Consider the following 26,650-nt stretch of genomic DNA (forward strand, 5'->3'; position numbering starts at 1 on the left):
TAATCTAGTAAATTCCATCTCCAACAAGGAATGAATTTCATTAATATCATCGCATTTAACCATAATACTAGCTGATTGCAATTCCAACCATGTAACTTTCCTCTTAACCACTTTATAAAGCAACCATAAGCACCACCTATTGGAGCAAATATATGAATAGCCATGCATATAATGAGATGTGCAAACAGACTTTTGGATACCACTGATCTCTCAAACAGCTCACCACTGGATACCACTGATCCAAACAGACTTTTGGATCACACTTCATCTGAGATTTCAATTCTAAAACAGAATTGCTTCATCTCTACATTGAAAAATAAAAAGAATAAACCTCCAACCAAGGACCTAGTTTGAATTGATTTTGAGAATTGCTACTCTGCCAGTACCTACTCCAAAACCTCTTTCTCATTTTGAAGGTGCCAAATGGGCAAGCCTCTAAAAGATTCAAACAATTTATTTCTTCATCATCTACTACTACTAGAGTATCAAAATAAAGTTGCACATCCTAATTTCTGCATACCATTAAACTTAAAAAAAAAAAAGAAAAGAAAAATTACTTCCAAAAGTTAATTCTCTATCTAAAATAGCAACCATAGATTTTTTTATCACTTAATGAGAAAAGTAATATTAAAAATACAGTCCAAACAAGTATAGAAGACCAATAAGAGAAAAAAAAAAAAAAGGAGAAGAAAAGGAGACCTAAATGCTCTCAGAAAATTCTAACTATAAAATTAAACCAGTCCCAATGAACACCCAGAAGTGGCCCAAAATCTAGAACAACTATCCTTCCAGAAAAGAACAAAACAAAAGGCCTCCAAAGCCCAACTATGACCCATGTGAAGCCCCTAACAAACAACTTCCTTGCCAGCCCCAACCCCAATAACAATTATAATCAAAGCACCAAACTTCCTAGCAATGTTCAAACAATTGACCTCCATGCCCCCCACTCCAGAAGCTGCACACCTACACCACTTTCTTGAGAACTTACCATGAATGGTTTATGAACCTAGCAAGGCTTCCCTTTTTAGTAGCATCAATTGATTCATGGGCATTGAGGGATATGATAAATGCATCTTTCACACCTGAAGAAAGCCATTTGTGGAAAGTATTAATAATTTTCACAATGGGCATGGATATACATATAAATGCATACATATATATGTATAAAATGCACACATGCATGGAAGAAAGGAAGTCTGATCTGCTACATGAATCAATAATGTTGCTAATCTAAATCATATAATAAAGGACACCTCTAGACTGGGAAGGTGTTCACACCCCAGTCCTCATCAGCCCCAAATGGCACCTTGTACTGTGGTTTTTCCCTAGTGATATAAACCACAAAAATTATATTTTTTTAATTTAAATCAGTGAAATACAGAAGGATTTATCTTGGAAGCATAGTAAGGGCTTTTAATCTTAAATTTATCCCATAATTAGAAGGAAGTGAAGGGAATATGTTGGAACCCTTTAGACCCTAACCACGTTGCCATGTCAATTATTCCTGGTCATTTAGACAAATGTTTACAATTCCTCTCTAAATGACCCAACTAGCAAACCATCTCAGGTTTACATGATAATCCAATTATTACCTTGATTTTCATATGTTTGGGACCTCCGCCTTGCTTCTTTCCATGAGATTACTTCGCCACAATATTCAATTATAAATTGCCCAGCCTGGTAAGGAAAAAATGCTTACTGGTGAATAACAGTTCAACTCAAGTACTTTCAAACAAGCAACAGATGACAGTACATGAAGCTGCGTTCAAGACTGTAAGTTCCAAACATAGAGATTCTATCAAAGTGCATACTCAGAACACATTGATTAAGTATGATTGTATGAAATGAAATAAGCATTAGCCATCAATGTCCAAAACAATGATTACAATTTTAAATGTCACACTAGAAAAAGGGTGAGAGTTTGGGCATACAACTTACAGACACATCTAATAATTGCATAATTCTAGATTTTGTAATTAACTACCTTAATATTCTCATCAGCAAGAAGACCCCATCCACGTCCTTCAGTTTTGAACAACTTTGATTTAGCATAGTCACATTTCTGGAATCTCTGCCAACAGAAACATCTAATTCTCAAAATAGAATTAAGACAAAAAAAAAATGCAACAATAGTTTCAAACTTTCAAAGGAACCATCTACCTACATGCATAACCACAATAAACATGTTAGTGTTCCCCATGCTGTAAAAAGTTTCCACTATAAGACACATAAGAAGCACAACACAAATAAGGTAGGACACTTCAAATTTGTGTGACATAGTAGAAAGGATGCATACAATCCTGTTGTTCATTGAAAGGTCTCAAAAAAAGATTTGGTTTTACCCCTTTCATTTTTTTGGATGAACTGGATACTTCCAGCATCAACTCTTATCTTCAGCTCTCACATTTATGCCCATCTTTGACTTTTGGAAATAAAGGTCCTAGACCTCCTTTTCCACTTTATGGGAAAATGGAAGGAAAGGAATAGAGATTTTTCCAGAATAACAATAACTCAAGATCAAACCATAGAAAATGCAAAGATATTAGTTTAATTATTGTGGATTGGGCACTGGACCTTTGGTCCAAAAAGTCTTCAAAGACATGAGCAGGAAAGAAGTTGATAAGAAGTGGATTTAGTAACTAACTGTAGCTGATAATATATTTTGGCTTTTTTTGAGATACTTTTGTAATAGGGTCCCTTAAAGTTACTGTTACCAATCAGTGTGTTATCAAAGCATCAACCAATCATCTACTAGTTGATTGACTATTTCAGTTGAGGGCCCAACCAACTGCATCATTAAGTAGCCAGTTGATACTGATGATGTAATTGCTCAGGATGACTGAGCATCAACTAGGTCCACTAGTCGATTAACAAACTAGTCAATCTAGTCAACCACAAAGCCATTATAAAGCTTTAATTGTTTGTTTGTATCTCTAATTATTTGAAACAATATTGAACATGTAAAGAGCAAGAGAGAAGTAAGGAAGCAGTTATTGAATGTATCACTATCAGGGTGGCTCATTAGGTGGTCTCTAGAAACCTTCTGACCTTTTCTACAGATTAAGTAATGAGGAAATGGAGGGAAGTGGCAGGAATGTCCACGGAAAGGATAGTGCAACATTAGAGTTGGACATCAACAAAAAAAATGGATTCATAAAACTCAATTTTGATGGGAATAGCATGGTGGAATCCAAAGCCTTCAGGAGTGGGACTGTGGGAGGTGTCTTTAAAATGACAAAGGAAATATTTTTGCACTCTTTTTTCAGTCCTATTAGAGTGGGGGACTTATGAAGAGCTGAGAAGGTTAGCCACCATGGAGGGATCATACCAGGAGGTTAAAATTGTAAGAAGTAATTATAGAAGGAGACTCTAAAGTCATCATAAGCTGGCTATTGGAAAAGGAGAAAGTCAACTGGACCTATAGGAATGAAATGAAGAGGTTCAGGCAGCTAACAAAATCAGCTGGGTACAAAGATCAGCTAATGCTATGGCTGAATCTCTAGCAAAACAAAGGATGGGGAGGGATCACTTGTTTTGTACTCCATAGTAATATTTGAAAAGGGGAGAGAGACAAATTCGAATCTCTCAAAGGAAATCTTCTGTCCAAGGATAAAAGCCCAATCAAAAGTGAAAGAAGGAAAACCAAATTCCATATTCCTTTCCATGAGTTAATCAAAATTTGTTGGTGCTCCTATCAAAATACATTTGTGCTTCTACCCTTCCTCTAATTGAAGTTGACAAGGAACGAACACACCTTTTTCTCCAACACTAAGAGGGAAAATAAACTGTTGACAGAAAAGATTGAAGACCATGTAACAGAAAAGGGATAGAGAAAGAGAGAATGAAAACCCCCAAATCTGTTTACTTAATGATGTATCAAAAAATAAAGAAATAAAAGAGAGGGGGAGCTACAACTTTCGTAGGAGGTAGAGGAACTGGATAAAGGTTTGTATATCTACAGAAAGTTTTTCAATTTTAATAAATGGTAGCCCAAAAGGAAGGTTCCACAATTCTAGGGGATTAAGACAGGGTGATCCCTTTCGCCTTTGCTTTTCATTCGCTTAATAGAAGCCCTTAGCACTATGGTGAACAAAGCAGTGGAAGGAGGCTTACTAGAGGGCTTCAAGGTGGGAGAGGAGATTGAAGTAGCTTTGTTGCAGTATGCAAATGATAAGACTTTGCTTTGCAAATGCCTCCCAAAAAACCAAGTTTTTAAAAACCGACCCAGAAATGGAACCACTATGGTCTCCTGTTTCCGGTTCACCAGTTCAATCATCTAGGTCGAATGCTTCAACCCGTGACATCACAAATATGATAACAAAAAAATATAATGCCTACAAATAATCAAATATATGGATACATTTACAGAGCATTCATTCAGTATCGAAGTGAGACAGTTCTCATAAATGAATTTAATTGCTCTTTGATTAAAAACAGGAAAGAAAACATCTAAAATGCTCTAAATCAAGGGAAAAACATGGGATTTCACAGCAAAATAATAGAGATTTCAACCAATCATAGAAGGGGATAACAAAAAGTGTAGACCCTAACTTGCAATCATGTGAACAAATGATGGTTGCCAGTGCAAATGGTGGTCGTCAGTGCAAGAGAATAAGAGATGAGAGAGTTGGTCATTGCTCCCAAGTCCAAGCCATAGGTCACCACTGCAAATGGCAGCCACTGGTGCAAGAAATTAAGAGAAAGAGGATTTGGATTGCTATTACAAGCCATGGGTCTCTCTACCGAGTTGGTCGCTGCTACAAGCACAAACTCATGGTCACCGCTGCAAATGGCGGTTGCCAATGGCTAACATGAGATAGAGTGGGTCGATGGTCTCCTTTGCCAATTGCCATAGGCCTGGGGTTGATGGTCTCCTTCGCTACAAATGGCAGTTGTCAGCAGCTGTGATGCAGGTTCTTTGTGATTCAGCACTAATCTTGCAACCAACTTAGGTCTAGATGTGTAGCACAAACAAAGAACTAACAGAGAAAGAAGAGAAGAGATGAAAATAAGATGAAAACCCAAGGCAATCACACCAAATTATTTAGAGAACTTTCTTTTTTCATTAACCAAAAATTGTTCTTCAAATGAGCCTAACAAGTTACTACTACCAAAAACCCAAATCAAATATCACAAAAACTGTTTTTCGGTATGTTATGTTTGTTTGAAGGGTTGATCACCTTATGCCTAAGGGGAGATGTAAGTGCGGATCTGTTCATTGATGGGTGATGTCTTATCAGTTATCACTTGTCACCCTGATGTATCCTCTTTAATCTTTTTCCTTAATAAAGTTTATCTTTTTATCTATCTTCAAAAAAAATGAGCCTTACAAGTTTAATAAGAAAGAAGCTTCCAAAGGAAGAAACTTGCCCCCCAAGTTAGCTTGCACAACAAGCCATTTACAAAAAAGAAGCTAGATTAGACTAAACCTGCCCAAACAATTACAAACATAAAGCCAAACAAAGGGAATTACTAGACTGACTTGTCCCCAAACATGAAAAAATTACAAAAATACCCTTGCTGTCCAGAAATACAAGTCAAATAAGTCCTGTCCAGCAGCAAACTCAACCACACAAAGCATCTTAAGGTGGATTGAAGACTCTAGGGTGTTCCCAAGTTGATCCAGTGCTAACCCAGCTCCCATATGGGTTCCACATCATCATAATGATGCCAAACAAGCATAGGAGCAGCTTTGGTTCTCTTCTGATATACCTTAAGTTGATCCCCATCAAGCTGGCATGAGTCTTTCTCTCAGACTTGGTAAACTGGTAAACCCTAGGGAAAAAACGGAGTAAACTGCCCCCTTTATATTTTTTTTTTCTTTTAAATTTAAATGTGACCCACAAGCCACTAACTGGTAGAGTTGTTCATGGGTCGGGCTTGGGCTTGGGCTTGGATTTTGCCAAATTTTGAATGAGGCCCGGCCCAAAGCCCGAGCCCGACATAGTGTAAGTCAGGCCCGAAGCCCGGCCCATGAACAGGTCTACTGGGTTGAACAGTTCAATGGTTCAATCATCCAGCTCAACTGTTTTCTAACTTTTTAAATGTTTTTTCAGCAAACAACAGTTTGGGGCATAACCAGTAGCAGTGCAATTGGGTGGATTGGGTTGGGCTTGGTTTGGGTTGAGCTTCAACCCAACCCATCTAATTCGCCAACTCATTAATGACCTAGTTATATAAAATTAAATGGGTTGGGTTCAACCCAAACCTGCCTTGACCCAATCCAACCCGCCCAACCCATTAATCTTATATTTATGTACTTAAAACTAAAAACTAACTCCCTTTTGACCAACAAGTTGGTCATAGCTTGGTGGTAATAGTAGTTGTTATTTACACAAGTGGTGAAGGTTCAAATCACATTACATGCTGTTAGTGGTGTTAGTGAAGGGGTATTTCAGTCTTTGTACTTGTTGAGAATGCTGATGTGTACTGTTATGTTAGTTCGAGTGCCTCTTACTTAAAGAAGGGCACTCAAGTCTTTTTCAATAAGTCAATAATATAATAATAGGTCTGGCCGAATCAAGGGATTAACTTTTTTCCCTAATTCGAACCAGCCTTTCTCTCTTTTCTCTCTTCTCTCTTTTCTTCTTTCCTCTCCTACTTCTTGCTGTCTACTTTACTCTACAGTCAACGAACAAGACAGAATTCTATGGCAGGTCAAACTTCAACATGGTATCAGAGCCAGGTTCACCAAATCAGACTTGCTAGAATTCTGCCTTCTGCGCATTCGAATTAGGGTTTCACTTGGGGTTCTCAGTTGTGAGTTGGAGACTGGGAAAAGGGCTGAAAAGGAGTGATCGCCCTCTTCCCTAGGAGGTCTCTATGCCTCTGATTGTGTCGTTGGTGATTGGTTGCTGTGGTTTCTAAGCCCTAGTTAGGGCTGGTACGTGTGGTGCAGTGGTGTCTCAGCCCTTCGTATGGTTGGCCTTCAGGCGATGAGGTAAAGTTTTTTTTATATATTTTTTTGTTATGGAATACATGAGAGGTGTAGTACAGTTCGCATGATGGGTTCTCAGATTGCAGTATGCTAGGGTTTATGCTAGGGTTTATTCTGGTTTGTGTGTGATTCGAATGGCAATAGTGTCTACTTAATGGTGAAGCTTCCTATAGTTGTGGATTAATGTTGGTGGTGCTACAAGTGTGGTTTTCAGCTTTTGATATCGCTGAAATCAGTGTGTAGACCTCGGTGAGTAGGGGTTGTGGTGTTGTAGTTTTCAACATTTAATACTGCTGAAATCAGTGTACAGACTTCGGTGAGTAGGGTTTGTGGTGTTGCAGTTCTCAGCTGTTGAAATCAGTGTGCAGATTTCGATGAAGTGTCTGTGTGTAGTGTGCAGTGTGTAGTGCTCCTAATTCAGTGCTCAGAATTAAGGGAGTTCGGCAATGGCAGATAACAGTGATAGTAAACCTAGTGTCATGATATCTACTGACTACCTGAATGTCCAAATGACCTCCATTAAACTGAATGGAGAGAATTATGTCCCTTGGGCCAAGTCTGTAGAGGTTTTTCTGAAGGCGAAGAAGAAAGTGAAGCATATAAGAGAGGAGAAACCCCCCGCTAATTCTCAGGAGTATGAAGACTGGGAACAGGAAGATGCACAGATCATTACATGGTTGTGGAACAGTATGGAACCCAAAATCAGTGTGAACTTCATGTTTCTTGACACAGCCAAAGAGGTGTGGGATCATGCCAAGAAACTGTATTCAGGTCAGGATAATACCACTAGGGTATATCAACTGTATCAGGATTACTTCAATCTGCAACAGGGAAATCAGAGCCTTGAGGAGTACTATGCCAATGTGAGGAATATCCGTAATGAGTTAAATGTCTATCATCCTCTCACTTCAGATGTCAAAGTTCAACAGCAACAGCGAGAGCAGCTTGATGTAACACGGTTTCTGGTGGGGCTGAAGTCTGAGTATGAACCAGTACGAGCCCAGATACTAGGGGGATCTGCTCTTCCATCTTTAGAGGAGGTGTTTGCTCGTCTTCGGAGGGCTTCCATTGGATCTATGGACTCTAATGTCTCCGATAAATCAGCATTTGCAGTGTCAAGAGGCCGAGGTGGCAGAAGTGGGACTCGAGGAACCCAGCCTGGCAGGAGTGGTAGTGGTGGATCTACACACATCCGTGGTGGTGGTCGTACTGGAGGCAGAGATTCAGGGGGAGCTCGTGGTAGAGGACGTGGCTCGGGTCCACGGAAGTGTACTCACTGTGGTTTGGATGGACATACCATTAACTACTGCTATGACTTACATGGTCCTCCCTCGACGTGGGCCAACCATGCCATGACTAGTGACACCAGTTTCAGCCCTACACAGGAGAAACGGTCAGCTGACCCGATGCCTTCTACTCCCTCAGATGGTCCAGGCAAGGAGATGGTGAGTGTTCCTCGTGATGAGTATGAGAGGTTTGTTCAATCCAAGTCGCAGCAGAACACAGCTTCCTTTGCACACTCAGGTATGGCTTGTTTGGCATCCACACCCAACCCCTGGATTATTGACTCTGGAGCCTTCGATCACATGACGGGAACTCCAGGTGTGTTTTCATCTCTCACTCATTGCTCAACATCACAATCTGTTACCCTTGCTAATGGCTCCACGTCATCTATCTGTGGTGTTGGTAATGTTGACCTAGACCCTGTATCCCTATCCTCTGTTTTATATGTACCTAAGCTTCCATTTAATCTTATGTCTGTTAGTAAGCTGACCAAGTCACTTAAGTGCTCCATCACTTTTTACCCTTCTATGTGTGTTTTTCAGGATCTCAAGACGGGGATGAAGATTGGTGGAGGGCATGAAGCCGGTGGACTGTATTATCTTGATGGTGGTGGACGAACGTCAACGGCTCTTCAGTCATCCATTTCTCCTCTCCAGTGGCACTGTAGATTTGGTCATCCTTCGCTGAAAGTGTTGCAGTCCTTAGTCCCTTCATTGAGTCAACTTTCTGTTTTAGATTGTGAGTCTTGTCAATTTGGGAAACACCATCGTGTTCCCTTTCGTTCTAGGGTCGATAACCGTGTGTCGAGTCTTTTTTCTTTAATTCATTCAGATGTTTGGGGTCCTTATAAAGTGATGTCATATAATGGATACCGATATTTTGTTATTTTTGTTGATGACTGTTCAAGAATGACGTGGCTCTATTTAATGAAAGAAAGAAGTGAATTATTTTCCATCTTCCAGAAATTTTATGCTGAGATCCGCAATCAATTTGGTGTTCACATCAAAATTTTCCGTTCTGATAATGGTCGTGAATACTTGTCCTCATCTTTTCGAGAATACTTGGACCACCATGGGATTATACACCAAACTTCATGTACCTATACTCCGCAACAAAATGGGGTTGCTGAGAGAAAGAACTGCCATCTTGTAGAAACGGCACGCTCCCTCATGCACCACATGAATGTTCCCAAAACTTTTTGGAGCGATGCAATGCTCACCTCTTGTTTCTTAATTAATCGGATGCCCACGTCTATCCTTGATGGTCGTTCTCCTTTTAGTGTCTTATTCCCCAACATGTCTCCGTTTCCGCTTTCTCCTCGGGTATTTGGGTGTGTCTGCTTCGTTCATAATCTGAGTCCCGGGACTGACAAGTTAGATGCACGTTCCCTGAAGTGTATCTTCCTTGGTTATTCCCGAACTCAGAAAGGGTACAAGTGTTATCATCCTAGTTCTCGTCGTTCCTTGGTATGTGCTGATGTTACATTCTTTGAGTCTACTCCGTTCTTCGTGGGGTCCGGTGCTGCTGCTTCCCCCACATCACCACCTCCTCTTCCTCTTCCTGTGGCTGATCCACCTCCTTTGGTTCCAGTCATGCCTACGTCCTTGCCTCCGGTGCCACCATTGGTTGACCGTCCACCCATCCGTCACGTGTATACACATCGCCCACGTGTACCGGCTGCAGCTCCTCCAGCTTCATCACCGTCGACAGATCCAGCTCCAGCTTCGACACCAGCCTCCGACCTAGATCTTCCTATTGCCTTACGGAAAGGTAAGCGTACTTGCACCCTTCACCCTATTTCCAATTTTGTTTCACTTACCCACCTCTCCGCTTCCCATCGCCAGTTCATATCTTTGTTATCCTCCGTGGTTGTTCCTAAGGATGTCCAGGAAGCCCTTACCTCTCCAGAGTGGTGCCGTGCTATGGAAGAAGAGCTCTCTGCTTTGCATCATAATCACACTTGGGATCTCACCGCTCTTCCTCCTGGGAAGCAGGCTGTCGGTTGTAAGTGGGTGTATAGTGTTAAGTACTTGCCAGATGGTCGTGTTGAGCGCCTGAAGGCGCGGCTGGTTGCCAAAGGGTACTCCCAAACCTATGGCATTGACTACACGGAGACGTTCTCCCCGGTTGCTAAGATAGGATCAGTTCGTGTCGTCATCTCCCTTGCAGCTATGTCTGGTTGGCCTCTCCATCAGCTCGATATCAAAAATGCCTTTTTGCATGGGGATTTGCTCGAGGAGGTCTACATGGAGCAACCACCTGGGTTTGTTGCTCAGGGGGAGGATGGTAAGGTATGTAGACTTAAGAAGGCTATTTATGGACTTAAACAGTCCCCTCGAGCATGGTTTGGTAGGTTCAGTGAGGTGGTCAAGAAGTTTGGTCTGAAACAGTGCCAAGTTGATCACTCTGTCTTCAGTCTTGACTCTTCGGCAGGTAAAATAATATTGGTGGTGTATGTGGATGATATCGTTGTGACTGGGAATGATAAAATGGGCATTGACAGATTGAAGGCATTCCTACAGGAACACTTTCAGACAAAGGACCTTGGCAAGTTGAAATACTTTTTGGGCATAGAGGTAGCAAGATCTAAGCATGGCATTAATTTGTGCCAGAGGAAATATGTGCTTGATTTACTGGAAGAAACAGGATTGTTGGGTACTAAACCGGCTGAGACACCTATGGAAACAAATACGAGGCTGAGCAGTGATATAGGTGAAGTGTTTGAAGAGCCTGGCAGATACCGACGACTTGTAGGCAAACTAAACTATCTAACCATTACTCGGCCAGATATTTCATTTGCGGTTAGTGTGGTGAGTCAGTTCATGCAGAAACCTTTGGTCCCACATTGGAATGCAGTGCTAAGGATTGTGAGGTATCTGAAAGGAGCTCCTGGTCGTGGTTTGCTGTACAGAAGTGGTGGAAAACTGGTAGTAGAAGGATACACCGATGCTGATTGGGCAGGTTCTATGTCTGATAGACGATCTACCACAGGCTATTGCACCTTTCTGGGGGGTAACCTGGTAACATGGAAAAGTAAGAAGCAAACAGTTGTGGCAAGAAGCAGTGCAGAAGCGGAATATAGGGCCATGGCACATACTGCTTGTGAACTAGTGTGGCTGAGGAACCTTCTACAGGAGATAGGATATGACATCAGTACTCCAATGAAGCTCTACTGTGACAATCAGGCAGCGGTTCATATCTCTTCCAATCCAGTGTTTCATGAAAGAACCAAGCACATCGAAGTTGACTGTCATTTTGTGAGAGAGAAGGTGCTGAATGGGGTGATAGAAACTGCATATGTTAGTACGGGAAACCAGTGGGCAGACTTGTTTACAAAAGGCTTGAGTCGGGGGAGAGTGGACTACATATGTAACAAGCTGGGATTATATGATATATACTCACCAGCTTGAGGGGGAGTGTTAGTGGTGTTAGTGAAGGGGTATTTCAGTCTTTGTACTTGTTGAGAATGCTGATGTGTACTGTTATGTTAGTTCGAGTGCCTCTTACTTAAAGAAGGGCACTCAAGTCTTTTTCAATAAGTCAATAATATAATAATAGGTCTGGCCGAATCAAGGGATTAACTTTTTTCCCTAATTCGAACCAGCCTTTCTCTCTTTTCTCTCTTCTCTCTTTTCTTCTTTCCTCTCCTACTTCTTGCTGTCTACTTTACTCTACAGTCAACGAACAAGACAGAATTCTATGGCAGGTCAAACTTCAACACATGCATATTATTTTTACAAGGAGAATAAAAGGCAATTAATCACCTGAAGCCATTTGACTATGTTCGGGTTTCGGGCTTGACCGAACCACTTAGGTTCAAATTGGTCAAACCAACTTGAACTATCTAAGATCTAACTAGATTTGTCTTCGAGCTAATCACATCAAGAGTGTTTGAACTGTTTGGATTCAGATCAGTCCAGTCAGACTAGACCGGGCTGGTTTAGTCAAATAGCCGATTGACTCAAACCGGTCTGTATCAGGTTGTGCATGGATTTGGGACCGAGCCGATCAATCCAAAGTAGGTCAAGGCAAGCATACCAAGCCAGTCCAAATTCGAGTTGGTTCGAGTCACTTAGGCCAAGGCGAACCAGGTGGTCCAAACTGGGTTAACGAGCATACCAAGTTGATTTGGGTCAGTCGGACCATGCTGGCCTGGATCTGGGTCAGGCCAAACCGATTGGCCCGATTTGGATTCAAATCAAACTAGGTTTGAACTGACCTAACTGACCCAAACGGATCAAATCAAGGAGATCAGGTCTGTTCATATTTGATCCGGGCTGGTCGAGACTCAGGTCGGGTTGATTTGGATTTATGTCGATTTCGGTGAAGTGTGTTGATTCGAGGAAAAACTAATTTTAGTCAATAATTAATAGAAAATCAATGCATTAATTATAAATTATTTCACTTAAATAATGAAAATAAAAAAAATGGCTAAGGAATTCATACTTGTATCTATAGTGGTTAACCCAATGGTTATCCACAACCCAACCCGACCCAACCCATTTAAATTGACCCAATGGGTGATTAACCCATTTCCAACCCGCCAAGTAAATGGGCAGGTTGGGTGGGTTAGATACTAGATGGGTTCAGCAGGTTGGGTGAGATATTGCCACCCCTAATAACCAGACCTGAACTATGACTGGTTCCCAATTCGAAGGTCTGACTACCCAGGCCAATGACATTTTTAAAGCCATGCTAAGAACAGATGGACATAATTAGAATGATCATTATCTGGTTTGAAGTGCCCTGGACCTAAAGTTAATATGCATAAAAGTGAAATAATGGCAATGGGTATGGACCTGATAGACCTTTTGGTGGATCTAGTGGGATGCAAAATTGGGAAATTGCCAACTAAGTATCTAGGAATGCCACTTGGAGATAGATGCATATCTAAGAACATTTGGGAACTGGTGGTGGAAAGAGTTGAGAGGAAGTTAGCCTCCTAGAAGCCAAGATATCTGTCAAAGGGTGGAAAGTTAACACTAATCAAGAGTGTATTGTGGGTTCAGGTCTTGCCATTAACATTTTGAAACTCCAACTCATTTGGTGACCGGGCAGTTCTATAAAACCAGGACATGTTTACCGGTTTTCCAGTTAAATCGAATGGTCAGCCCATTTTAACCAGTTTTTCATGAATTATGGTTCTCAACATATGACCAAACTGGCCAAGGCCCTGGGTTATGATTCAACCGGTCCAACCGAACGGTCCAATCCAGTTTTCTAAATAGTGTTATTTATTGTCTCTTTTCCCCATCCCAGCTAATGTTGCCAAGATCTTGGAAAAGAAAATGAGATTTTTGTCATAGGGATGGAAAGAAGAGTTCAAGTTTCATTTAGTGAAATGGAGTAAAGTTCGTAGGCTAAGAAAGGAAGGGGTTTAGGGATAAGAAAAATCAGAAAATCCAATCTGGCCCAATGAGATAAATGGTATTGGAGATCGAATGTTGAACCCACAAATCAGTGGAAAGAATAATAATGGTGAAGTAGGGACAAGAAACTCAAGCTGGGAGACAGGCAAATCCAATCCACCTTCTGGGTGTGCAGTGTGGAGAGGTATACAGAAATCAGCAAGGGATCAAGCAAGGGATTAAGATGGAAGTAGGAGATGGGTTAAGAATTAGCTTTTGGCAAGAGGTGTGGTGTGGAAGTTGCCCTCTCGAGGAGAGATTCCCAACATTATTCAAAATTGCTCTCAATAAGGAATATTTGATCTTGGAAGTGTTCTCACAGAAGGGAGGGGGTAGGAGTTTGGAACCCCAGTTTTAGAAGGAAATAAATGATTGGAAATTGAGCAGTGGGAAGAACTGATGCAAAACTTAAGTACAGTCAGGGTGGACAGTACAAGAAGAGATAAAAGAATTTGGATGGGGGAGAAATATGGAATTTTCACAGTCAAATCCTTTTATAACGGATTGTGTGATGATGAGGAGGCAAATTTTCCTGAAAACAGGGTCTGGATATCAGCAGCTCCCCTCAAAGTTTCATGTGGGTCGCCATTTTGGTGGAACCTAGCAGATGTGTGATGTGTGGTGAAAACTCTGAGGGGGTGAAGCATATTTTCATGCACTGCAGTTTTGCATGAGAGATATGAATGAAATCTTTGAGGGTGTTTGGAGTAAAAGTTTCTGTTTCCCAAGAAACCAGTTAGCATTGCTATGGAGTTGGAATATGCGTGGTTTGTCGGGGAAAGGAAAGGTTTTATGGTAGTTCCAGAAGCAGTATTGTGGTCAATTTGGACAAAGAGCAATAGGAGGCTTTCTGGAAACAAGTTCAATACAATGATATGGTTTTAAAAGGTAGCTGGGGAAGGATATACCCATGGGCGGCAGCACACGAGTTATTCAAGAATATACCTTATAGCTCCTTTTTTTATTTCAGTTAACTTTTTGTATGAATTAGTCAAAGAGGGATTTGGGTTGTACAAGAAAAAATGCTTGCCTTGTCCAGTACCTTGTTGTGCAAGGCTTTGTAAACTGTTACCATAACCCAACCTTTCCCAAATAAAAAGAAAAAAATGGAACCTATACTTGTATAATATTTATTATTGTACAAGGAGTAATAGTAGAAACAAAACTATCAAAGAAATAAAAAGCTCAACCTTTGAAGGTAAAAAGAAAGAGAGAATGGAGAGAGAAAAAAGACTGAAGACGAGAAGAAAGATGGACAAAGAAGTTATTAACCTCTCCGCTTGGCCCTCTAATAACAAGAAAAAATGAAAGTAATAAAAAGGACAAGTTACAGGAAAGAATCTGGCACTGACATCACAGCCCTAACAAATATAAAAAGATTGAGGAACACCAATATATATGTCAAAAATCTACTTGCACAATAAACATTTGCAATTTTCTGAATCATTCCTACAGATGCTCTTAAATATTTTCTGTCAGTGATATATTGGATCAAAAAGGAAAACAGAACAGGTGAATGGAGATATCCAGTAGACCTGATTCTTGCAATAATCACCACAGGGACAGTAGCCAGGTGTACATTCTGTGCTGGTTAATACATTCAAACACCTCTCTCCACATGCACTGTCAGGATCATTAGCTTCATATTTACAATTGCAGATAGCAATATCCTCCTCTTTCTGCTTCTTGTGCCTAAGAAACAGCAAAACAATAACAGACTAAAAACACCACATGACAAGAAGTCTAATAATTAACTCATGCTACTGGTTATTGATGTTGTTCATCTTCTAATAATAAACTCCTGCTATTGGTCATTGACAATGTTGTTATTGTAATTATTATTGATATTTTTTTGATAGTTAGCAAATAACTTTTTTGATTGTGAAAAATAAATTAATAATGGATTATGTACAATCTGTCAAGCAATCCCAATGTGAGTGGCTACTGCGACCTAACCCAACAATTACAATTCAAGCCCCAACTCTTCCAAAACAGAGCTTACACCTATTTAGTATTTATGCCATAGTTGTCAAGGCAACGCCTAGGCGACAAGGCGCCTTTTGAGGCTCACCTCGCCTAATCGCCAAGCAGTTTTGTACTATGCATTGTAAAATATTTTTTTATTCTTTATTTTTTTACATTATAATTATAAAATAGGCACTATTAAACTAAAATATTCATTTTTTGTGTTTATATACTAATTTGTTTTTATTATTTTCTTATTTGTTAGGATTTAATCAATACAAACATTGCTAAATGCTGTATTGAACCCTCAAAGGCTTTAAAACCTGAACCAATAAGTAAGGAAGAACTTAAAACTTTGTCTAATCAACACATTTTCTACTACTACTAAAGTACTACAGTACTACACTACTACTACTACTACTTTTTCTTTTATTCTTTTCCTATAACAAAAATAAGGGTTCAGCCCCTATATTTTTTGAATTTTCTTTTCCTTCTTTTTTTTCTTCTCATGAATATGTTGACTTTCTATACTTTAACATGAACTCTATACTTTTCTTATGAAAATTATGAATAATTATTAAAGAAATATGGCTATGGTACCTAGGGAACTACCCTAGGATCTATGTTTTCTATATAAAAAAATCCATCACCTAGGCGACGCCTAGGCGACTAGGCGACAAGGCGCCCCCCAGACACCCAGCCTCACCTTGGCGCCTTGAAAACTATGATTTATGCCCTGTTTGGATAGCACATCAGACATAGTGTCTGTTGATCTGGTGTCCATCTATATTCAACTTCCATCTCTCTTGTTAGAGCCCTTATCTCCTTAAAGGTATTCATATATTGCCATGAACCCCTTCTGTTTTCTTTGAACCAATCCACTATACCACTTGAATCCCCAACCACCAGTAAAGAGGTCATATTGAGAGTCTTTGCCTAACACATTTGTTTGTGATCAATATTGTTATTATTATGATGATAAACCAAATCATTCTTAGTACACATTACACATGATTATAATCTTATTCTACATCCCCATTATACAGAGCTATTGTGCATATGCCACTGTCAAATCATGCTATAGCTTCTAAACATAAACATAATAGTTTACCTTCTAAATATATAAACACCAAGCAAGTGTGCTTATATGCACCATCAGCTACAGAATCAGCAAGACAATTTTCATTCATCAAGGTATGAAAAAAGAATAAATACCAACATCCAACCTCCAACAATACCAATCAAAAACTGTCTAACACCCAACAGTTCACCAAAAGAAAAAATGTTCTCTTTTTTCTTACCTCTTAAAACCAAATGAGAACAAAGGCTCCAGGCTTTTTCTACCAGAACCTCTAATTTCATCTACTTGATTTAGAAAATTGGAGGCACCCCACTTTTTCTTAATAGTGTGGGTCCCACTTGGCCTATTAATCCCTTTGGTATCTGGAAAGGAACTAAAGCATTCTTCCATTGAGTAACCGCCGAACTCTTTAACTTTTCCTCTCTCCTTTGCCAGGTCATCCATGTGACCTTCATTAAATAAAATAATTCCATCCCCTAAAATCAAATTTACCTCTTCCCCCCATCCTTTCAGTTCCGTTGTCTTCAACCTCAGGACGACCTTTCATCTTCCCAACAAGGATCTCGCCACAGGAGGTCTCAGGCCATCTTGCTATCTTTGCCAACTTCCTAGATATCAAGCCAAACTCAGTCAAGGTAGAAAATTTCTTCGCCCTCCAGAATGTCAGATCTTCTAAATATATAAACACCAAGCAAGTGTGCTTATATGCACCATCAGCTACAGAATCAGCAAGACAATTTTCATTCATCAAGGTATGAAAAAAGAATAAATACCAAAATCCAACCTCCAACAATACCAATCAAAAACTGTCTAATGCCCAACAATTCACCAAAAAAAAATGTTCTCTCTTTTTTCTTACCTCTTAAAACCAAATGAGAACAAAGGCTCCAGGCTTTTTCTACCAGAACCTCTAATTTCATCTACTTGATTTAGAAAATTGGAGGCACCCAACTCTTTCTTAATAGTGTGGGCCCCACTTGGCCTATTAATCCCTTTGGTATCTGGAAAGGAACTAAGCATTCTTCCATTGAGTAACCGCCGAACTCTTTTTTTCCTCTCTGCTTTGCCAGGTCATCCATGTAACCTTAATTAAATAAAATAATTCCATCCCCTAAAATCAAATTTACCTCTTCCCCCCATCCTTTCAGTTCCATTGTCTTCAACCTCAGGACGACCTTTCATCTTCCCAACACGGATCTCACCACAGGAGGTCTCAAGCCATCTTGCTATCTTTGCCAACTTCCTAGATATCAAGCCAAACTCAGTCAAGGTAGAAAATCTCTTCGCCCTCCAGAATGTCAGATCTTCTCCTTCTACAAACATACGCAAATCGTAAGTTTCCCCTACAAATAACAACTCCATAGAACTTGGAATTTTTTCCAGGTCTTTGATTTCCACCAATAGTCTTGCAAAATCAATCTTCTCCTAATTTCCATTCCTTTCAATGTTTAGGATTTTTCCAAGCCTGCCTCTGATCATTTTAAAAGTCATCTGACCCCAGGCATGTAATGGAATTCCCACCACACCTATCCACACTGCCCTTCTCCTCCTTCCATCATGAATCACCCCCGCCACTGGGAACCACCAGCATAATTTCAGATCAATCTCTCTTGTTTTTTCCTTTTTTCAATCCACCACCCACTCTACATCTTCCCTGCTCTGAAACATAAACAGGAACAAACCCCCACCAAATTTCTGACACCTACAAAGCTTTCTTCCCCCCATTCCGACTTCACCCAGGCTTCAACTCTTTCCTTCTTTACATCACACCCAACAAACCTACCAATAAGGTAAGTATTCAAGATCTTCATGCTATCGCTTAACTCTTCTACTTGTTTCGTTTCAATCTACACCCTTGCTAACCTGTTGTCGTTTCCACATGTTTGCATCATCTCATGCTGTTAGAATTTTAAAATCTTAATCTTTCCTACTCCATGTTGTGCTAATCCAATATCCATAGGTGCCTTGGTTTTGGATTTGGAAGCTAAAAATCTCATCCAAGGTAATCTTTTTTCTTGTGGCTGATGCTAAAAGGAAGGTTACAAACCATTGATGTCCTGCAATCCAGAGGCATCAGAAAATTAATGTATCATCAGCAAATTGCAACAAAGATACCTCTACCCTCTCATTGCCCACTTAGAACCTTCTACAAATCCCCCTAAGGTGGCCCTTTTTATAATTCTATTAAGAGCCTCTGTTACACATATGAATAGAAATAGAGATAGAGGGTCCCCTTGAGCTCCTAAACCGCCCAAAAGACACTCCATTCACCAAGACTGAAAACGTTGGAGTGTTGGACCACACCATCTAGTTCTTCCATTTGGAGCCAAAATTCATTCTTCTCGATATTTAGTCCAGAAATTGCCAATTAACATGATCATAAGCTTGCTCAAAATCCACTTTGCATAGCATGCCAACTCTGCCACCTCTCAGTCTAGAATCTATCATCTCATTAGCAACCAGAACCCCACCCACCATGAGCCTTCCCTTCACAAATGCACCTTGACTTTCTGAGGTTATGCTCTCCATCACCAGCTTGAGACTTTTTCACTAGAACCTTGGCAATTATCTTGTAGATGCTGCCAATAAGGCTGACTATCCTATAATCACTCAGTTCTTCAGCACCTTTTTTCCAGGCTACAATAGTGATAAAAGTTGAATTTAAATTCCTTTCCAATGCTGTTGTGTTATGAAACTCCTCCAACACACAACGTGTCCCTCTAGAAACCCTCAGCAACGTTTAAAAAATGCCATGGTGAATCCATCCGGGTCTGGAGCCTTATCCCCTTCCATTTCTTTGATAGCTTCCCATACATCCTCTTTGTTGAACTCTTTTTTCCAAATATACGGCATGTTCCACCATTAAGACAAATCTCATGATTTATGACACAATTCATGACTTGATTCGGCTCTACTTCTACATTCTCTACTATTTATGATATGATTATGACTTTCAGAACATTGGTTACAAGTAAAAGAAGATAAGTCACCATCCACAATCAAGAGATTTATCCAAAAAGATAAAAGTGCGAAGTATGGAGCTATTAATAAGAATAATAATGTGAACAGCCCTATTTCAACTCTCCCTCTCTCTCTCTCTAATTCTCTGATTTCAGGAGGCAGAGTCTCCCTTGAAGAAGACTCCTGTTGTGGGCAGGTTCTCATCACAAAGTCACTCTATTCTAATATCATTCCTTCTCAAATCTTATAATCCTTTAAGAATTATTTAAAAGAAGCACATTATTAAAATACATCAACCATCTTGAAGAAAAGAAAGCATTTAGTGCACTCAATTCTATAATGCTACACAAGAAAATACAAAATAAAACAAAAGGATGAGAAAAAAGCATCTCACTTTCGATATGAAAAATCATTTTGTTGAATATTTTTGTAAGGTGGTGGTCCTTCCATTTTGTTGATCCTAGAAAAAAAAAAAGCATTTCCTTTGTTAGTAGCAACCAACTTAATTAATACAAGGAAAAGAAAATGTAGTGATCTCACACAAAAAGGAACTGTTTTAACATCATATTAGAATTTACTCAAACACAGATAAACTGCTACACTACCATGTAGTATGCCCCATCCAGCACCAATTAGTGGAGGAAAATTCCCTCTCCTATTTTATTTTTTTGGAAAAGGTAATGTAATATTTATTGAAAACACAAACTTCATAAAGAAAGCTATTATTTAGTAAAAAACTTATTACATCATGGAGGTAATAAGCATGGTTCGCAATATCTCCCCATTTTGCTAAGGGCAATATGAAATCATACAGGAACCTTTTGTTCTAATATCTCCAACATATTGTTAATATGTTGGCAACATTTCAGATGTTATTAATAGACTATACTTTTAAGGTTTAAAATTTTAGAATATTATCAGAAATTTTCTGATATTTCATTAAAATCATCATACTTTTTTTTAAAATATTTTCCTAAAATAGCATATGGGCATTCAATGATTGAATGTTTGATTTACAGTATGATATGATTCGCTTACCACAAAAGAAAAAGAAGGCGCACAACTACAAAAGTGGATTCTCAATCTAACCAAAATGTATAGTAACAAAAAGGACAAAAGTCAAAATGGAAAGTAAATGGCATACATAACAAAGAGGAGATAGATAAAAGACAAAATGGTGGTGAGAGAGAGAGAGATTTAAGTCTCCTAATCTTCTCTATTTGATTTGTATAGTTGTTTGCTATGGTTTTTGAGCCTAAAAAGTGCAATTATACTTCTTCTAATTATACGTTTTTAGAAAATTTCCTTAACAAAATTAGAAAAATATCCCTGAATATCCCCATCTCTGTATGGTGAAATGTCCAACAATATCAAAATTGCAAACCATTGAGATAAGAAATCACCAAAAATAATACACTCCAGCATTAGCCTCAACCAGATATTTGACCCCCTTTACCAAAATGTGACATAAGAAAAATACAAAAGCATAGTTGTCAAGTGAAAAGGGTAAAAAGCAAAACATGAATTTTTTGTGGTAGTAAAAAAAAGAAAAATTATTTATAGAAGAAAGAAGTACATCTGATAGTGATGAGATATCACTAGAAAGCGAAGATATAAAGGAGAGTGAAGCAAAAGAGAGAAACTTTAAGAAAAAAGGAGAAAAACATAATCAAACAAAGGAGAAACAATTGGGCCAGCTGCAGAGTGTTCCAAAATCCAGAACCAAGGTCTCCCTTTATGATTCCTTCGAACTCTGGGAGAATGAGGATCCAAACCATAATTCTTTTGCTGAATAGAAGAGCTATATGTTCCCTTGGTCAAACCTTCTCATAATTATTCTATTTCTTTCTTTCCATAGTTCCCAGAAAACATCAAGTTGGGAGACTACCAGGTGAGCTTGGCCTTGACATTTCCTGATCCCTTTGGCCATTTGGAGAATATCTCTTCCACCAAGTTGGGAGACTACCTAAATGAATTTTGAGAAGAAGCACTCAGCAAACAAATGATGACATTCTCCTCAGCATTCTCACAAAGATAGCATCCGCTCGCTAAGTGAAAACCTCTGCCTTAAAGATGATTCAATGTCAATATGCTATCCAAATCCAACACCACTAGTTAAGCAAAAGCTTCCACCCTTGGGGGGGCAGGGTTTCACCAGATGCCTTTAGAACCTGAATTTTCTTCAATTGACCTTGACAAAGACTTGTATAAAGATTTGAGTGAAAATAAGCCATTCTATTTTCTTTTCACCATCTTAAATCTTTCCTTTCCACCTGAGGTTCCGCTGACTGCAGCTTTGCCAGGAGGTCCACAACTCTTGAATTTCCCAATAAAAAAGAGACCTCCTAAATTTTGGACACCAAACTGCTCTACCTTGATCAAACTCAAAATTCTCTACAATGGAACTATTCTTCATACCCAACCTATACAGGTGAGGGCAAAGATTACATGAATAAAATCTAGAACAGTCTCTACGAGCTCAACTCGATTCATGACCGGCTTCCAGTCTCTAGGAGGACTTCATGAAATTGTTTACAATGAATAGTGGATTTTAACCAATATTTTGCCACTAAAATCTTCTGGTTACAACTAAAACAATGTAGTTAAGAGCATTTTGTTTTTTTTCCCCTTTGAGGCAACAAACCCCAAAAAAAGAGCCTTAAGCTGTGAAGTGAGAAAAATACACTGGCCTCATTGAAGCAAGGCAATAAATTATTAAAAAGAAATTTAAAAAAAAAATACATGAATAGTGTACATGAGCTTATCTAAATGCTGAAACAATATAATTCAACTAATGTGAACCAGTGCAATTAAGATCACAAGTCAAAGTACAACATGTCTGCATACGAACCACCTATGTGGTATTGGTTCATTAAAAAAAAGGAATCAACATTAAGTTCTAAATTATCACTGGATTCCTAAGCTTCTCTTTATTTTCTATTTTGTTCAGTACAAACTTATCACCAACTGATCAAAAATAAAGGTAAAATAAAAAAGAAAAGAAAAACTTGCCACCTCTTAGAACCAGAACCAGATAAATCAACTACATTAGAAATAAGATAACTGTGGATATTATAAATTAATTACATGACTGCAATCAGTAGTCCTTCTATTAGCACATGCTTGCATAAAAAAAATTAAGAGAAACAAAAAAGGAACAAGGAAATCTCACCACAGAACCAAATCAGAATTAGAGACAAAATCCAATAGCGGAGAGTCTTCTCCAAACCTACAAAAGCAGGAAAAGGAAAGAAACATTTTAGTACAGGAGCCCCTTTTCGCTGGAGAATGAGAGTAGGGGAAAAATAAGAAAATAAAGGTATGTGTGTCAATTTTCGATTTCCTTTCACTAGTTTTTTTTAATTACTTTGGGTAGCGAATTTTAGTGTATCAAAATTATCTATGTTAGTTAGTTGGTCAAGAAAATAAATAAATGAGCCCCTTTTTTTGCTCAAGAAAGAAAGTAGGGAAAAAAAAAAAGAAGAAAATAAAAGAACCATGTGGTACGTATCAATTTTCAAGTTCCTTTTTAGATAAAAGGTAACAGAGAATGCATTAAAATAAAATTAGATACATGAGAAGATGTACATCAGGGGAATGTCTCTCGCTTCAGTCATGTAATGAGCCAGCCTCCAGGGTCCTCCATCCCTCCCTCCTAACCATTTGATTGTGTTTTCTGAATCGCCGTCAATGATTATGCTCAAGAACCCCAAGTCTCTATCATGGTGAAAGCCGACAACGCCTAAGAGTCACCTGTCTCTATTGGGCCACTAAAATCCCAGCAAATATTCCCATCCCTCCCCTTGATCACACCTCCAATTCCTGCATCACCAGGGTTCCCTAGAACTGCCGTCAAAAATTAATTTCAAAACGCCTTCCTGGCACGGGAAAGGACCCTGAGGGATGGACAGACTTTTATTGGAGGAGTAAAGGCAATTGATAACATTTCTCTGCATGTCAATCATGGAGATTCCTTTGAATAACCCAGAATTTACAGTCCACAAGTTGCAAAGGTTAAGTTATATAAGAATTTTCAATTTCCTTTTACTAATTGCTTTTTTTGAATTATTTTGGGTAGTGAATTGTAATAGTTAGTTGGCCGTAGAATTGTAATGAGATAAGAAAGTCTTGAACTTTTTAGATTCACCACTCCTTATAAACTATGCCGTTGAAGAGCATAGAACGTTCGAAAATACTAGGGCATTGCTCCTAGGAAGCTCAAAATGCTCTATTTCTTTTTGTAATTCTACAAGAGTGCACTCATCACCCTGTTCCTAGAAAGAAGGAAGAAGAAAAAGGAAAAAAAAAAAAGGTGGAAAAGAAAGAATGAAAGAAAATAGAGAGAAGAGTAGTAGGGGCAGAGCCCCCATTTCGATCAAGAAGACGAAGACGACGACGCCGTACCTGAAAATCCTTTCTCCGGTGACGTTGTGGAACTCCGGCAAACTTTCCCTCGCCACTCATGGCTGATGGACCGCCTCACAGTACTTAGGGCTCCTCGGAATAGTGGAGTCGAACCCAACGATACAATTATGCAATATTACATTTATTACGGGCTAAACAAAATAAACAAATGGGGCCGGGCTTTCTTAAGCGAAATAAGGAAAGAGCCTTATGACATTTTTAATTGGGCCGAACCGGCCGGTCGAAGTTCAACCCAAACATTATTCTTGGTTATCTAGCGTTAGAAAAATTTGTATTAGTTTTAAATGAAATTTAAGTGATTTTTCAAGTAATATTTTTTTATAATTTTTAAGTTGAATTAAAAATAATTATTACTAAATAATTTTATTATTGTTAGATAAATCTGTATTAATTTTACTAGTGTAAGACTAAACATATTTGATAAATAGTATTAGGATTTAACTTTTATTAAACGGCATGTGTGGAAGTAAAGGTGAAAACATAAGTTGACATTATAAAATCGAATTTAATTTTTATAACCTGCACCATATAACTAAGGCAAATATTCACTTATAATAATATAGGTGTATTAGCTATTTTTAAATAAACGATAAATTTTACATTAGTACCCTGTACTTTGAGGTTAGTTTCACTTTAGTATCCAAATTTTAAGACTTGTTATTGCAGTACTTGAACTCCCAAAAACTATTAATTTAGTACCCCCCACAACTTCTCATACTTGCAATCCGTTATGGACATCCTAAAGCTTAATTTGGAAGGAATACAAATGCAAATATGTAGAGTACAAAACCTTGTATTTTATATTATTTTGTATTTATTTGTATCATACATATTTGTATTTCCCATCAACCAAGATGATTTGTTTAACCTAGAATTTCCATATAAGGCACTTCACCTGCATCACCATCTTACTATTTATGCGTTTCACCTTGGTTTCAATTCGAGTTTCCCCTTACTTCTTCTGAATCGGGGAAGAAGATAGAAAGACCCATGGTTTTCAAAATCGGACCGGATTGAACGGTCAGACCGGAAAAATCAGGAACCTGTCACCTAATCGATTTCGTTTTTTTTCCCAAAACCATTGATTTTGGTCAACAAACCACTGAACCGGCCGATTAATCATTCGAACGGTTTTGACCGTTTTTTATTTTTCTACTTTTTTTTGTTAGAACGGGCTGACCGTTCAGGTCGAACGGTCAAACCATTTGGGTTGAATGATCGGACCGTTCGACCCAGTAACCGTACCCCCAACCAGTTCGGTCACCGGGTCAGTTTTAAAAACCATGGGAAGATGGGATTTTCAGCATTATGAATTAACCAAAGAAAGTAATAAAACCTGAAAAGACGATTATAGTGAATGAAAACAATGATGTAGAATACTGAGAAGTGAGGGTGAAAGGATTCTTAAATCCTCGCTTAGACAATTGTTGACCAAGAGGAGTCTAGCCTCCTTCAAACCCAAATTTCATGCTTCCTATGGCTTTCCGTCCCTTATGACCTCGTCCAGCAGTCTTCCCCATATTAGAATTTAGAACCAATTCCCCACCCATTCTTTTCTCATGCGTCAAGGGTTGGCTGTCTCTAAGATCGCTTAGGCTGAGCACACTCTAAGCCCTAATTCCTTGAGTAAAGAACCAACCCCTTACCAGGGTTAGATCTAGGCTGACAGCATTTTGGTAGTTGAAAGATCGAGTAGGCATGTCTTAGCGTGAAGCAATCTATGTTGGGACCAAGCTGGTTTAATAATTTATTACAGTACAGAGACAGAGATGTTTGGGAAGGTTGGAATAACCAAATAACAAACATGGTTCAATATGGTTTGTTGATAATCAAAGTTATATGATATCTAAAGGGCATTTCTGTCCTTTCACATGCCACTTAATGTCAGTTAACGATTTTTAACTAAATAGATAGTTTTCGGGAATCCAGGTACTATAATGACATGTTTTGAAGTTTAGGTACTTAAATGATACTAGCCCCAAAGTACAGGATACTAATTGGAATTTATCCTAAATAAATTTGTATTACTTTTATTAAATTTTATTTTGAGATTAATTTAAATAGATTTTAAATTAGTAAAGTTAAATTTAAAATTTATTAATTTTTATTCCTTTATATTTATTATACTGATTTTATTATTTATAAAGGAATTTAAATTACTAAAACTTGATTTTTTTAATTAATAGTCTTATTAATTTAAATTAATGATTAAATTTAGAAAATATTTATTTTTTATTATTTTAGTTAAATAATGTTTGCTTTTGCTACAAATATTTGAATGAATGTATTATTTCTAGCTAATAATGATTTTATTAACTAAATATTTATTTAAGGTTATACATTAGTTTATACTAGTTGATTTTTATTTTGATTTAAGTTTGTTTCTAATTAATTTATACTTATTATTGGTAATCGTTCAATAACGGTTCCAATGTCATATAGGACCTTTATGGTGTACAAGTCGGGTGAAAATTTGTCATCTATGAAATAGCCTTCTTCACTTGCATATTTAAAATAGTTTCTCGACTCAATTTACAACAATAATTTTACATTTGTCATTTTGTTTGGCATTTAATGGACGGTGGCCAT

The 26,650-nt window shown here is 38.5% G+C and overlaps 1 protein-coding gene across 2 annotated transcripts in view; it reads right to left on the reverse strand.

The window, feature by feature from the left end:
* Positions 1-24,178, reverse strand: part of ASHH1 (SET domain group 26) — a 59,298-nt gene extending 35,120 nt beyond the window's left edge. For both annotated transcript variants that reach the window (XM_010252130.3, XM_010252139.3), the window contains exons 1-7: positions 24,041-24,178; positions 22,809-22,865; positions 20,031-20,096; positions 15,165-15,321; positions 1,985-2,071; positions 1,593-1,677; positions 989-1,082 (exon numbers count right to left, since the gene is read on the reverse strand). In XM_010252130.3, the coding sequence (XP_010250432.1) occupies positions 989-1,082; positions 1,593-1,677; positions 1,985-2,071; positions 15,165-15,321; positions 20,031-20,086 (479 nt within the window). In that variant the 5' untranslated portion in view covers positions 20,087-20,096; positions 22,809-22,865; positions 24,041-24,178. The remainder of the gene's footprint in view (positions 1-988; positions 1,083-1,592; positions 1,678-1,984; positions 2,072-15,164; positions 15,322-20,030; positions 20,097-22,808; positions 22,866-24,040) is intronic.
* Positions 24,179-26,650: the final 2,472 nt, after the last annotated feature.

This window comes from Nelumbo nucifera, chromosome 3 (genome assembly GCF_055504915.1).
Source record: "Nelumbo nucifera cultivar China Antique chromosome 3, China Antique-T2T, whole genome shotgun sequence".
NCBI lineage: Eukaryota > Viridiplantae > Streptophyta > Magnoliopsida > Proteales > Nelumbonaceae > Nelumbo > Nelumbo nucifera.